This window comes from Micrasema longulum, unplaced genomic scaffold (genome assembly GCF_059751315.1).
Source record: "Micrasema longulum isolate JH-2025_06_02 unplaced genomic scaffold, ASM5975131v1 h1tg000076l, whole genome shotgun sequence".
NCBI lineage: Eukaryota > Metazoa > Arthropoda > Insecta > Trichoptera > Brachycentridae > Micrasema > Micrasema longulum.
The window spans coordinates 1,683,798-1,699,107 of NW_028277283.1; the positions used below are offsets into that span (position 1 = coordinate 1,683,798).

Here is a 15,310-nt window from a genome sequence, read left to right on the forward strand (position 1 = left end):
TTATAGCTTAATTTTAAGATGTATTTTTTTAAGTGTACTTTTTAATTAAAATTCTATGTAAATATACATATGAAAAAAAAAGCTCACTATTAGAAATTGGGAATCGAGTTGGGGCAGAGTGGGCTTCGAACCTCGGACCTCTAAGCCGTGAGTCCGCAGCACTAGCCACGGGACCGCGACCCGTTATTAACAAATCTAAAAGTTGTTTTAACTACAAAGTTTTATCGTTTGCAAATTTTTACTGTTTACTTTCCTGTAATAGGATTATCAACTATGTTTTTAGTGCCAAAGTTTGCAATTCGATTTTTGTAATATTCCCACGCTTCTAACTACGATGGCAGAGTAAAACGACGAAGAATGCAAAGCTACAAAAGCAGAGCTTTGGTGCGCTTTCCGCCTAAGCCTTTCCCCTTCGGTAGGTCGGGTGGGTCTCCCCCTCCTCCTCCCCCTACCCCTGCCACTTCGCTAGCCGTGGCACTGGCGAGGGGGGGCGCGGGCGCGCGCCCCGCGGCCCCGCAGTCATTCGCGCCCGAACTGCGGCGGAGGGCGCTCGTTCACGACTCTTCTCGCTGTCCTCCGGTATCGCGGTCGTTCGTTATTTAAAACATCTCTGATGTCATTTGACGCTTTTTTGTACACCGTGTTATTATTTTAAAACCCCCGGCATCCGCGTAAATGCATTATCGCGTTTGTGTCAGAGGGCCGCTGCAATTTCTAGCGACGGGGAGCCGCAGTTCCTATGCAGACTGCAGCAGTGTGCGCGAGTGTAGATTTTTCTATTTCCTAAACTTACGGTCCGTATTTTGTATACCTGCTCGTCAAAGGGACCTTTTATAATAGGTTTTAACAATAGCCATATTTTTTGTTTCTGTGTTTATTGTTCAGCGCTGAAAAAAAACTGGTGACTAAACTAACTGCTACTTTTACAAATATTGCTTCTTTCCAAAACAGTTTTAATTTTATGTTACTTTTTCCATCGTTAATTAACCGCGTTAAAGTTCCGTTCGCGAGTTTTGGGTCAGTTGTGTTCGATGACAAAGTGATCTCTGAATAATTAAGTGGTTCGCATATCTCCTAGCGCACGAGTGGATTTCCAGTGCTCGTTGGGAGTGCCCACTGTCCACCTGCGAGCTTGCACGGTTTCGGTATATATTATATACACCGGGGCTCGTATCCATTAGACGATGAATTGAAGGAGTCAACTCTACCAGCTCCATGCGATGCGATGTTGTCAGTGGTGGCAATGCTTCGGGAGTCATGTTACACCACGAATGGAGGTAAATAGTACATGCTCTTCAAAATTTTGTGTATTTCCATTGACATTATACATAAAAATAACTTTTTAAATACTCATCATAGATGTGTTCTAAGTACGTATTATTTTTTTTTATTTTTTTACATGTGCGTTATTATTCAAATTTCATTTGAAATTGCAAAAAAAATGTATATTAGTTTTCATTGCTAAAACTTGAGGTTCTAGTGAATAAGAGTATCCTGAAAATATTGAACTTTGTAACATTTATATTTTCAGTATATTTAAGTACCTACCTACCTACCTATGAGCACGTATATTAAATTATTAATGTCCTAAAGTATTTACACACGATCATGTACTTCGGTATATTTCGCTCCCTTCCTAATTTAAAAATGTTAATGTTGTTTCGCACGCCAGACGGCCAGACTGTCAGAAACAGAAACCCAAAACCCTACACCACGTGCGCTTCAATAGTTTCATGGGACCGTAGAACTATGCTTGTCAAAATGGCGGCGTTTCCTTGGGCACACTTGCTTTTCCCTTTTGTATTTCCCTGTGCTGGGTACCATTTGTCATTTTCGTTTCTCACCATTCCGAAAAAATATCAAATTGAAAAGCCACTTTCTAACTTCCTACTCGCGTTACCGAGTAAAATAAAACTTAAGCGCCCAATTGCTCTGTCAATATAAATAAACCGTGCAATACTCATTTAATTTTCATCGCAATGTAAACGTAACAAATCATTTCGAGGCGAAAAAAATGTTAGACTGAAGACTATTCCTGAAATGGTGAAAACTATTTCATCTAGGTATCTCGTTTATTCTCAAATCCTTCTTTATTTGCATACATTTTATAATTACTTACATTTGTCTATTAAAATTACCTGTTATATAACGTATTTGTAATTTACAAAATAAATTTCTTAGCATTGCATTCGATATTGAGTAGTCTCAGTATGCATAAGTACTGACCTTTCGGTGTGTACAACAATATAGACATAACACAAGTGACGAGTTTTCCAGTCAACGTCCTTTCATTGCGTTTTTAAAAAAATCACTTTGTGTTAAGTAGGTATTAGGTATCTTCAATAGGCACCGCTTAGCATCCGTCTCTTAGTGAAGATTACTCGTGGACTTATTCGTAATTTTATCGAAAAAAAGAAAAGCGTAATGACCGCTCCGTATCCGCTTGGCCTATCAAGTGCCCGTTGTCTGTCCCTTCTTTTGCGACGACAGATAATCCATGCTAACGAGGAATGAGTAATCTAAGCGCGTACAGCATAACCCTTTGTTTCCTTTTACGTTCATAGACCGGTTATCACATCAAACTAACTTGCTAGTCGTTAATTTGCCGCTAGACTGGCCTAACTGCTAGCTGCCTGGTGCCTGGTGCCTTCTGCCCGCTGCCCGCTTCCAGGTGTATGAAATTACATCCTTGCCAACCTGGAATTACATTACTACTCCAAGCCTGATTAGGTATAGAACTTATATGCGAGTTTTTTTTTCTCTCGTTTCGTATTTGAAAAATGAATTTCCCAACCTACGTAGTGACAATCTTACATATTTCAAATGTAAAAGAAGTTTACAAATACTATTATTCACGATGTATGCTAGGGAAGCGATTAGCTGATGAATATGATGGTTTTTGAAAGAAATTAAAGTATGACTAAATGTAAAATCACTGAATATCTGGGAAGTATGTTTACCAGGGATGCAATGACTGAGAAAGATATTGAAAGGAGGGTGAGTGCCGGGAACAGAGTGAATGGTGCTTTTAAATCAACCTTGGCAAATAAATGTTTGTCGCAATTGGCAAAATTAGCAGTTCACAATGAAGTCCTGGTCCCGACCCCGATGTATGGGAGCGAAGTATGGATGAAAGTAGACTGATTGCTGTCGGAATGCGATCTCTCAGGCGAATGTATGGTAAAACTATGTACGATAGATGCGCAAATGTAGAGATCCGTACATAATGTAAAGCTGAGATAATCACTATCGACAAAATCAAGAAAGGAGCTCTGCGCTGGTTTGGACATGTAGAGGGAATGGACAGCGAAAGAACGGCTAAGAATATTTACAATGCTTATGTTGATGGATGCAGAAATAGAGGAAGACCGAGAAAGACATGGCATGACCAAATCCAACAAATACTTGAAGATGGACATGCTAAAAGTTGGAATAATCGGCGCGGGTGCATTAGAAAATCTATGAATGTAGAGGAAGCGAGATCTGTATGTAAAGATAGAGTGGTGTGGCGTTCTATCCTCTCTGCCTATCCTTACGGGGAAACAGCGTGATGGTTTGTTGTTGTTAATTTATTTATTTGTAGTAAGTACACGTTATAACAGCTTGCCCACCACATACCGCACACCGCATCTGAGGACATAAGTCTCAAATTGCTCGTTGCTATTTCAGGTTTTCCTGAAAACAAATTTATTTGTTGTTGATGTTTTTAAAACGCTTCAACATAACATTGAGCTCACTTTTGTAACTTCTAAAGAAGGTAATTGTTTAAATATTACGTACCTAATTGTTATATGAAATTATAAAATTTTCTTTTCAGCAATATTTCATGAAATCCTTTTTTGATATAGAAAGATACTCATTAATAAAACTGATTTACAGTACGCATCGTACATAAAATATATTCCTCGAATATTATTGTTAATGTTATAATCCTACCGACAAATTAAATTGCATGTTTCCGCGCAACACAAACTTCTTAAATATATTAACATAATTAAATAGTATAATCGGCAAGAGGTTTTAGCACGCGTGTTCACAAAGTCGAGTGATCCCATGTTTGATGCGTATCGCGTACCGCGCACCGGGCACGCGGGCACGAGAAGCCTATAATATTTATTTGGCAGACCGGATCATCGCGATTTGAATAATTCCACGCTGGTGACGAAACGTGCTAGGAACCCGTTCCGGCGGATCGTGAGCCGAAGATTGTGGCGGGAAATCTTTTTATGAAGAAAAAATACACTTCCAAATCCAAATATGTAAGACGTGTGTCGGTGCAGTGGATAGGTCTTGCGCGGAGCCTGTTTTTTGTAGTCAGTATCGTATTGTTCGCATACTACTGCTAACAGCGCTGACTCCTTCGGAGGCGGACGTTGAACTCGCTGCTCGCGAATTTACGCGCGCTTTTCTCGCTCGTATTCTAATTTAGAAATGCTCTAAACCTGTTGCGGGTTTTCTTCCTTTGAACTAGCTGCTATCTCTCGGCCGCGGGGACCTACCTAATATCCTCATCTTGAATATTATCGACGGCCACTAAGTATACTAACTAAACTGCATTTTGCGTGGTTTACAGGGGAGCAAAAAAAACGCTTGTTATTTTTTTTAAGAAGCTTTCAGACACTAAAATTGCCAGACATGTGTCTATTGTATGAAAAGTTATTACTTGATTCATTGATTCACACTTAAGGATGCATCGCGTAGCGTGATTTGCCGTCATTCTACAGGGAACTGGCGTGTGACTAACACGCGCTTCAATAGACACATGTTTGGCAATTCTACAGTATCTGATAGCTTCTTAAAAAGATATCTAGCTTTGTTTTTGCTCTCCCGTAAACCTTGCAAAATGCAGTTTTCATGGTATACGTAGGGACCGTTGTTAAAGTCACAAATCTAATGCTCTCGACCATTTGTGATAATCATCATCATTCCCTTTCCGCACCTAATGGTGCATAGGGCACTGCATCGGTACACCAATCGCAGTGTATCTTGAGAATTTTTGTTACATGACGGTAAGATGATCAGTCTTACGCTTCAGGTACCAGTCCAGGGACTATGAAATATTCTAGTGTAAAAACACCTTTTTCAATAAATATTTGATGTTCTCCATGTCAGAAATCGAACCCGAGACCTCTTGCATGGTAGGCGAACGCGGATCAGAGGAATGGAGACCACGCGTTGGCCCCTTTCCATACATCCTCCTCCCCTTCATTATCTGCATGGAGTTTGTATTTCTCGAGAATATTTACACTATGTACTTTCGTCTACGCACAGCTGACAGAGTAACAGTTGCGGGTGGATGGTGGACCTTAGGATCTTCTGCTCAGTCACCTCGACGACGCGTCCGACCGTATTGCTGTGTATAATAATCAAATTAGTGCTTTTTTTTGTCAACTTTGAATGACCGTCGAGATGATAATGAGACGAGACAGCCTACTGTTTTGAAATAATTTTACTTCTCCTGTTTCCAATCTTGTCTCTAGATCAGGATGTCCACTGAACACGATCAGACTATAGAGTCATGTTTCTTCACCGCGACAAGCTCGGGTCGGTAAACACACCGCGGGTAGGCAGTAGCCAATGTAGGAATTCAAGGTAATAATATATTACGTATAATCCTCTGACACTGGCAACTGGCAATGCCGCACGATGGCCCGATGTGAAAGTACCCGCTTTTGTAATAGTTGTTTACAAGTTTTCACCGTAACTTTGGGACCTTCAACTTGAATTATACAATGACCGCATTACTGATTTAAAAATAAAACAAAGTGTTGATAATAAATCGTTTATCTCCAGTTCATTTCCATTTAAATACAAATATTTTTCATGTACGTGTTACTTACGCAGAGATGGATATTTTAATATTATTCTACGTTATTGTTTATACGTGATACATAAATTGTATAATATATTGATATAATTAACTTATATATTCGGGACTTATAACAAATATCTAGACACGTTTAAACGTGTCGGTTAACCGAAGAATGTAAAAATTTTCGACAGAGCCCAGAAAAAAATTCGCAAATAAGATTAGTTTTAAGCGTACCGCGTACCACTGTGAATAACTTGTGATAAACGTTGTAAATGTGTTGTAAATAAATGTCCATTTGTTAAATAATCTCTTTTATGAGTATGCTTTTGATGTAACTAATCACTGTCGGCATGTTTGGACATTATTGAGTAGTTTTAACCATTTTAAAGTAATTAGTTCCTAAAATGACTCCTGAGGATCAGTTTTACGTAGATCTGTCATCCGTTTGGTTGGCTACTCCTTTGCAAACCTCAATATTTTGATTATGACAGCAAGTTTTTTTTTCAAATATTTTTGTGGTTTGATTATAATGCGGTTTTTAAAATTATTTTTGTAAATATATCGTATTGGAAAAATAACAACTTTTTTTATTGCAAATTTGTGCCGCTATTTTTTTTCTTATACAAGTATAAGTAACAATATCACTATCGATTTCAAGCTATAAATATCATAATTCACGAAGAAAATTTCAAAAACTCCACTAAATCTATGTTTAGAGTATAAAGAGTTGAGCGGTTTAGGTATTTTATTGATTCATCGGCACTCACTTTGTAACATTGTAATCCGCCTAGAACGATGCATATTGTTTCCCCTAGAAAACAGTCGAGTTGACCAAAATGTGTACTTATTTTAAGTGTAAGTTAATTTTTATCATAAAAAATAAGTTGTATCTTAATTGCGACGTGGAACATATCTCACTTTACTAATCTTGCTGCTAAATAAATGATTATTTATGAGTAAATAGTAATGTTGTATGTAAATTATATTATATCCATCTTGCCAATCGAGTCAACTGCTTGAATTTTGATTAAAATATCATAATATCGCGATTATGTAAATAGTAATTTAAAAAAATAAATATATACGCGTTTTTATGATTCATCCAAGTATATAAATTTTGGAGGCCATTTTCAACGAGTTGGGGTAGAATGAGGTGCGAACCTCGGACCTTTGATGCGTGAGTTCGCGAAACTAGCCATGGAACCACAACCCGATATTATAAGGGTACTTATGTTGTTTTATTTTTGTAGAGATAACGAAATATATTTTTATTTATAATTTCTTATAAACCTCCCACTTCATTGTGCATGGTGGCGCTTAACTGATAAACGGTATAATATCTATTGCAGCATGTCTAACTCATTTATTACATGAAAAAAACACGTTTATCTTGTGTTTTTTTAAGTCCAGGAATTATGTAATAAAAAAATCACTTATAAATATATTTCTTGATATTGTATACAATTAAATATTTTATTGCTTTTTTGCCGTGGTTTATTTATTGCAGACGTACTATTCTCAGAATGTTCAAAAAGTGATATTTTTTTAGACGATGCAACTCGCATCTCGAAATCCAAAATGGTTATAATCCATGCCCTCGTATATTGTCCGAACGCGATATTTACGACCGACCGAATGCGTGGGCGTGCCCTCGGGTCGTGCAACTTTATACTATATTATTTATCGTCAGTTTACCAATGCAACGTGTGGGACTCTCCCCTCTTCGCCCTATCCATGCACACAATTCACTGTTTGTGTGCAATCACAATCGTTATTGGCAATGAGAAACTATCACCGAGTAAGTGTTTGTGTGCATTTTCAAAATTTCCACACATTTTGAGTACATTTTCTCGGTCCACTCTGAGAATGACATAAAATAATAAAACATTTGTCCAAACGTTTGTAGATTTTGAAGTAAAACACTCGTATCATCTGTAAGAAGTTAATTTTTGGTACTGTACTGTGTTTGTATCGCGGTCTTCAAATCAAAAGTCACCGGCTGTTAATAGTTTGAAATTGTTTTGTGTTTGTGGTAGTACGAGGGTTGCTACTTAAGTTTTGAGATATTGCAACATCAATGTGAATATGTCAAATCTGACATTGTCATCGCAGAGTTAGCCATTTTTTATTATAAACGTACTCGGAACGTTTTGTCATACGAGTAATATTTGTGTTGTTTACAGATGCTTAAAAAATATGTTTTGTTAAAAAAATGGGACTAAATCGTGAACATTTTCGTGCGATGATTTTCTATGACTTTCGACGTGGATTAAACCAACAGCAGTGTGCCGATAAACTCGCTGCGACTTTTGGTGATGAAGCACTATCTCGAGCCACTGTGTTTTGCTGGTTTTCTGAATTCAATCGTGGTCGCACTTCGTTACAGGACGAATTACGTGAAGGTTGTCCAAAACCGGCTATTGTGCCAGAAAAAATCGATGGTTTGCCTGAACTGATATTGCGAGATCGTCATGTGACATACCGTGAGATTGAGGCATGCTTGAACATTAGTTCCATTCGCATACATTCAATATTGCATGAACATTTGGTCGTCAAAAATATTTGTTCGCGTTGGATACCGCATAATTTGACAATCGCTCAAAAAAATACTCGTGTCGATTGGTGTAAACAAATGTTTAAAAAATTCAATCGCGGTGCTTCTTAAGACATCTATAAGGTCGTGGCAGGCGACGAATCATGGATCTATGTACATGAACCCGAAACTAAACAACAATCGACTGTATGGGTCTTTCAAGATGAGCCAAATCCAACAAAATTTGTTCGCGCACGAAGCACTTCGAAGCAAATGGTCGCCTGTTTTTTCGGAATAACTGGACATATCGCCACCGTTCCTTTCGAGCATCGTAGAACAGCCAATTCTAAATGGTACACCACCATTTGTTTGCCAGAAGTGTTCGGAAAAATAATGGAAACCAACTGCAGAAGACGAATTATTCTCCACCACGACAATGCGAGCTGTCACACATCAGCTCAAACAAGTGAATTTTAGGGCATTCAAAACATTGAATTATTGGGTCATCCGCCGTACAGTCCTGATTTGGCACCCAAAGTTTTTTTTCTTATTCCCGCATATCAAAAATAAATTGCGATGTCAACGTTTTTCGACGCCTAAAGAAGCGGTCAATAAGTTAAAATCACATGTTTTGTAGGTATTTCAATCGGACTGGAAAAAGTGCTTCGAAAATTGGTTTAAAGGCATGCAAAAGTGTATTGATCTTCAAAGATAATATTTTGAAAAACAACGAAGCCATTTTCGATTAAGTATTTGTTTTTACTTGTCCATCTCAAAACTTAAGTAGCAACCCTTGTATTGTAGACTCTAGATCGAGGAGGTTCGAACCGCGTAACCCGCTCTTTTACAATTTATTAACAATTTTCTAACATGGCTATTTACTTTAAAAAACCTGCCCAAAATTGTTTTTGAGTAAGTCATAAAAACGCAAATATGTTTAATTTTTTACTAACAATTAAACATAATAACACTTTTACATAATAAATGATATGTAGGAGATTTGTCAAAATTTGTTATTATAATATTTATTTACTAAAACGTGGACACGTGTCCCAACTGCATGGCACTAAACTTCTGTGTCGAGTTGAGATGAATAGATAATGAAAATAATACACATAAAACAAGTCAGTAACATATATTTATCGATATTGATGTTTTTTGTTGATATTTCTTGATAAAACTCTTGAGTCTTGAAGATGCCTACTTAGGCGAAAGCGCTCGTTGGTCAAAATAATAAAAAGTAGAACTAAACCAAGAAGTTTCATTGATAAGTTTATAATTTTATCATAATCATATATTTATCGTTTTATATTATTTGAACTTCTACTTACTGAGCCTTTTATAAATTACTGTATGGAATACGCAATGTTTTAAAAAAGCATGGAATAAAATGTTAACTGTAATATTTTATCAGGTCTAAAAAAAACGCATTTGCCTACCATGCAAGACGTCTCGGGTTCAATTCCCGACATGGTTGACGTGTTTTTTTTTTTTTCATTTGTTTTTACATTAGAATATTTCATAGTTCCTGAAGTGCAAGACTGATTATCTAACATTCGTTGAACAAAATCGACCAATATACGCTGCGATTGGTGTGCCAATGCAGTGTCTTATGCACCATTAGGTGCGGAAAGGGGAATGATGATGTTGTTTATTAGGTAAGTACCTACAAATTTACTTGTTATACTTCAAAATGCTTGAATTTTAGATTTATAACTGTAATGTAAAAGCCCTCTGGGCGAATATAGATATAGATAATAATACATATTGTGTACTTAAAAATAATAAATTACTTACATAAATGAACTTAACACCAATTTACTATGAATAATTTAAAATCATCAAGGAGTCTGCAATTTAAATTACTAGAGTTTTCAATACAAAAATGTATATCGAATCGGGTTGTGGTCCCTTGGTAATAGTGTGGATACACGGATCAAATTTTTCAAACACAAGTTATATACGACTTTTAAGAAATGGTCTGAAAATTTTTAAGTAAATAATAAGAACTCGAATACTTAAAAAAAATTCCGCTGGTAGCGTGATTAGAAATTAGAAACAGAAACGTTATTCATCATCTTACACAAATATTAATATTTTAGTTTTAAAAAACTAGTTGAATGTATCGATAAATATCAATAAATCTTTTTTCGTCTCTTAAACCGAGACGTTTAGATAAATCTGCGATAAGCACCGCTGAACTAAATTGGTCGCGGCCCTAAAGTATCGCGCCTTGTAACTAGCGGCTAGTAGGGATGCATCCGATGCATTGATGTTTTGAAAAGATCGATACGTCCCTTAAAAAAAACCATTTTAGTTTATAAATTAATATCAATGTTTTTTAGAAAAATCTGTTTTCTATTTTATATTGCTAGGTGTATATTGTGTACCTACTCTTTATTTTTTCAAAAGTGAAGCAAGTATTTAATATATACGATATTGGTAAAGTAGGCTGGTAGTTGTTTATACAATAACAATACTAAACTTTGCGGTATTTATTTTGAATCATGTTTATTTTATGTTAAATTCTATTGTAATTTATCATGATTTTTACTGCTTGGAACGGTGAGTTGAATTATGAATCGATTTTTTTTTTTAAATATAGTTTTAGTTTAACATAAAATTTGTCTTTAATAGTTATGTTCACTTTGGAATGTAAACATATTTTTAAAAAAATAGATAAATCAATTAAAGTATATATGCATTTGGCAGCCATGACGACTGCTTATTGACGTACTACGTGAAAAATAGCGTAAAGGAACTTTTTTCATTGTACTAAGCACGAGTTTTTGTAATTTGAAAACTGGATCCAATACGCTAGCCCACCTATCCAATAATTCCAAAAGTTGCTGTAGATTAGAAAAAAGAGAAGTAAACACTTTCAAGCAATGACCAATCGATTATGTCACGAAGCTTTTTAAAAATATAATTATTTTTTCTTAGTTTAGGTGTAATATAATTAATATATTAATAAAAAATCTTAGAAACTATTTCAAAGTACATTTGGTATAGTTATACCTTTAATATTTCATTTATATATTCTGACGCTACGTGGAAGTAAGTCGTTTCTCCTTCTTCTTTCATTCCCATCCCCCCTCCCGTGTACCTATGATTTACCCAAATATTAAAATTTTGGAAGGATTCCCTTTTAGTCGTAAGTAATGTAGGTAGGCGCCTGTGTAATAATAAAGAATATTTACGTAAATAAATAAAAATAACGTCGATCACGATACTACATCGACGTCTCGATGTATCGATGTTTCGGTAGGCGATGTGCATCCCTAGCGACTAGTAGTGAAAGACCCATCTGTCGGGGAGGTATCCACTATCCACCCTCTCCTCTCCCCTCGCCACTCTCCTCTCGCGCCTCACCCCCTCCCCCGCACAACTTTTCTCAGCTGTGCGGATGGGAATCCTTCGAGCGCAGCGAAACTTGTTCCTCCTCTTTTATTTTTTTATCTTCACCTCACGAATCCGTCTCCCTCGCTCTCCCGGAGCTTTGTGCCCTGCGTTTCTCTCCGGTTTGCTTCTAAGCTTCAAACTAGATGGAAGGGAACGAACTCGGTGTGACTTTGGCGATTCTGTGTGTGTGTATTTGTTGTGTGTTAGTTGGTCACGCACACTCGTGCGATAATGATAAACCTTTGTCGATCAAAGATGCCTTAACTTGATTTTACACCATTTGTTTCGGATTTCTCACCGTTCACTATTTTATCATACTTAATACTTATAATGTATAACACGTATAAAATGTCACTTCCTGAATATTTTATAATATTTGAAACTGTAATAAAAACACGAAATATCCGTGTAATAATTTATGTTTCAACTTTTGAGAGTTTTTCCTTAAGGGTAATAATTTATTATGTATATTCAATCCAAACTAAGTATGTACCTAAAAATATATCATTATTAATTTACCATATACCAATTTAATGCGAATGTTGATGGATGCGGAAATAGAGGGAGACCGAGAAAGACATGATACTTTAGATGGTTTATTGTTGTTATTTAATTTACCATTTTTATAAATGCACCTAAGTGTTGTTTCTTTTCTGGACCGGAATACATATAAAAAAACCTTAATTCTTATTAATTACAAACTGATTTGACTGTTCTTCAAGTAGACAATACAATAATTGTTAGTTGGTAATTAAATATAAAAAAGAAAAATAAAGCATTCTTTAAAGATGAGAAAAGATCTCGATCGCGTAGATATTTACCTTACTTTCCGTATAGAACTGACTGTTTAATCATTTGTAATACTGCTTCTGTTGAAATTATGAGAAGTGATGATTCTAATATCTGATCTATCGACGTGTATGAATCCACCCTCTTCACAATGGCGCGGCTGCTTTACACGTCTTTATTTACTTTCTGCTGGCCTGGCCTAGATAGTGTATAAAGCCGAAGTAGTGTGGAGGGATCTAGATACTAGATACAGAAACTGAAGTGTCTCATCTCGCCTCCATCCCGAGTGTAGAAGGTGAATGTTTCTTATAATATCACGCCACCCCTTTGTCCCTTTAATCTACCCGCCACCCCCACGTATCGAGCGATGTGTACCCAATGGAAAATTAACAAATTACCTTAAAGGGAATATGGAAGTCTAGGTATTTACAGGGCTTATGGCCTATCATTAGCTGGTTTGTCTACAAACATTCGGACCAACTCAAATATTGTAATGGAAATTTATCTTGAGGCTTCAGATTTATCGGAACTTAGTACAGCTTTGCGACAAGAAGATCCTTCTGATGTTATCGCAAAACCTTTAAACCTACTGAACCTACCCGAACTAATGGTTATTAGAAAAAAGTTTTTTGTATTAGTGATAGTTTTTAATTTTTCAAAATGCAAAATGTAATCTGTAATTGTTTTTCAAGTAAAATTATTGTTAATGTAGGCTAAGTGTAAATAATTAATGTAATTTATAAGAACCTGCTGACGAGTTGTATGTATGCAACTCAGCAGGACTTTAATTAATAATTTTTTTGTAAATATTTTTTGAAAAAAAAAATAAAAAAAAAATAAAAAATATACATTTTATTGCTTTACCCGGTCATGAGCCCTATATATATTTTTGACTTCCTGATTTCCTTCCCAATTAGGTTTTTCTTCTCTGTTTGTCTGTATATACTAGCAGTTCACAACGGAGTTCTAATGCCAACTCTAATGTATGGGAGCGAAGTATGGGATTGGAAAAATGATGATGAAAGTAGGTTGAATGCTGTCGAAATGCGATCCCTCGGGTGAATGTGTGGTAAAACGATGTATGATAGGTGCACAAATGTCGAGATCCGTGAAGTGTGTAAGACTGAGACATGCATTATTAACAGAATCGAGAAAGGGGTGCTGCGTTGGTTTGGACATGTAGAGCGAATGGACAGCGAAAGAACGGCTAAAAGGATCTACGATGCAAATGTTGATGGATGCAAAAAACGAGGAAGACCGAGAAAGACATGGCACGATCAAGTACATCAAATACTTGAAGATGGACATGTCGAAAGTAGGAATAATCGGCGTGCGTGCATGATAAGATGTATGAATGTAAAGGAAGCGAGGTCTGTATGCCGAGTGTTATGGCGTTCTATCCTCTGTGCCTACTCCTACGGGGAAACGGCGTGATGATTTGTTTGTGTGTTTGTTTGTTAATACTTAATATAATTAAGTGTGATTATTTTTTTTTAATGTAAATATTCCCTTATTCCATTGGTGTATATTTCGGCTTCAATTACGCAGTACAATTTAACGCAATAGTTTATTTATTTATTTGACAATTGTAGTCTGCATTACTTTACGGGCTGTTTAACCCATCACGTAATGAAGTCTGTAAATATAAGTTATAAGTTCATGAATAGAAAGCAGATAGCTGCTGGACTGCCGATATGTACAGAAAAATGGATCCATATTATCCGCAGAAGCAGTATTCAGCAAGCGAATTGCCCTATTAATGAGTGAATTCTGACTTACCTTTGTACGGCTACTGGGTGCGTAATATTGCGCGAGATTTCGCTTTAGTATAATAATTGGGAACATACAACAAACTGATCTCTTTTTTGTATACTTGGATTAAATATACTTCCAGAAATCAGATTATAGAAATGACCGATTACATGTATCATGAAAATCCCTCAGATTTACAAATAATTTATATTTGGAATTCAATCATAAACAAGTACCTTTTATCTGAACAATTTTTATACGCTTTCGCGCACAATCAGGCATTTGGGTTTCAAACGAAATATCAAGCTCACGTCAAAACCGGCTGGCGGTTAAAGAACGACTAAATACGCGTTGGCCAAAATAAGCGTTTGGGCATGAGTTAGGTGTCATAATTTTAGAGGGCTCAGGGTGCTTTTAAGTGTATTAATAGTTCGACGGTTTTATTTAAGAAAGCCGAACCTGTTTCTATGGTTAAGTAAAAGCATTATGAAGCAAACTTTGTTAGTATACTTAATAATGTTTTATCTTAAGAGAAAATGCGACCTGACTTTTCTTCATACAGACGTATTCCTGTATTTCCACCCTGGATTATAGCACTAGAGCAGTGATATGCACTATAAATATACGAGTATGTACTCTAATCTAGCAATAACAAAGCATTGCCGGGTTCAGCTCGTAATTAATAAAATCGACCCGATTTCCAATCTAAAATTTACGGAATTTAAACATCTCATATTTTCACAGATATTTCGAAACTTAAAGCGTTTTCTTGTTTAGTATATTGTGTGTTGTGTACGAGTATCAACTCAATTTAATTTTATGCCTAATTAAAATTTGCTTCGAGAAATTACTATGTAGATTAATGTAACTTCAAAATTATCATTGAAGCTCTTTTTAATCTTGACAAACATTCTTTTTAACCAAAACGTTAATCCATTTGTCAGGTAGATAATTTTTCCACGTTTACTGACCGGAAGTAAACTGGTTTGAAATAATAACGTAATTTAATTACCTTTACAGAA

General features: G+C 36.0%; 1 protein-coding gene across 3 annotated transcripts in view; it reads left to right on the forward strand.

Moving 5' to 3' along the window:
- jing (AE binding protein 2 jing) overlaps positions 1–15,310 on the forward strand; it is a 194,231-nt gene that overhangs the window by 135,100 nt on the left and 43,821 nt on the right. Inside the window, exon 1 of one of the 3 annotated variants that reach the window (XM_088233089.1) lies at positions 526–1,277. The exons of the other annotated variants lie outside the window; for them this stretch is intronic. Coding sequence (XP_088089215.1) covers positions 1,216–1,277 — 62 coding nt within the window. The 5' untranslated portion in view covers positions 526–1,215. Of the gene's footprint in view, positions 1–525; positions 1,278–15,310 lie in introns of those variants that run through there. 3 annotated transcript variants of the gene reach the window in all.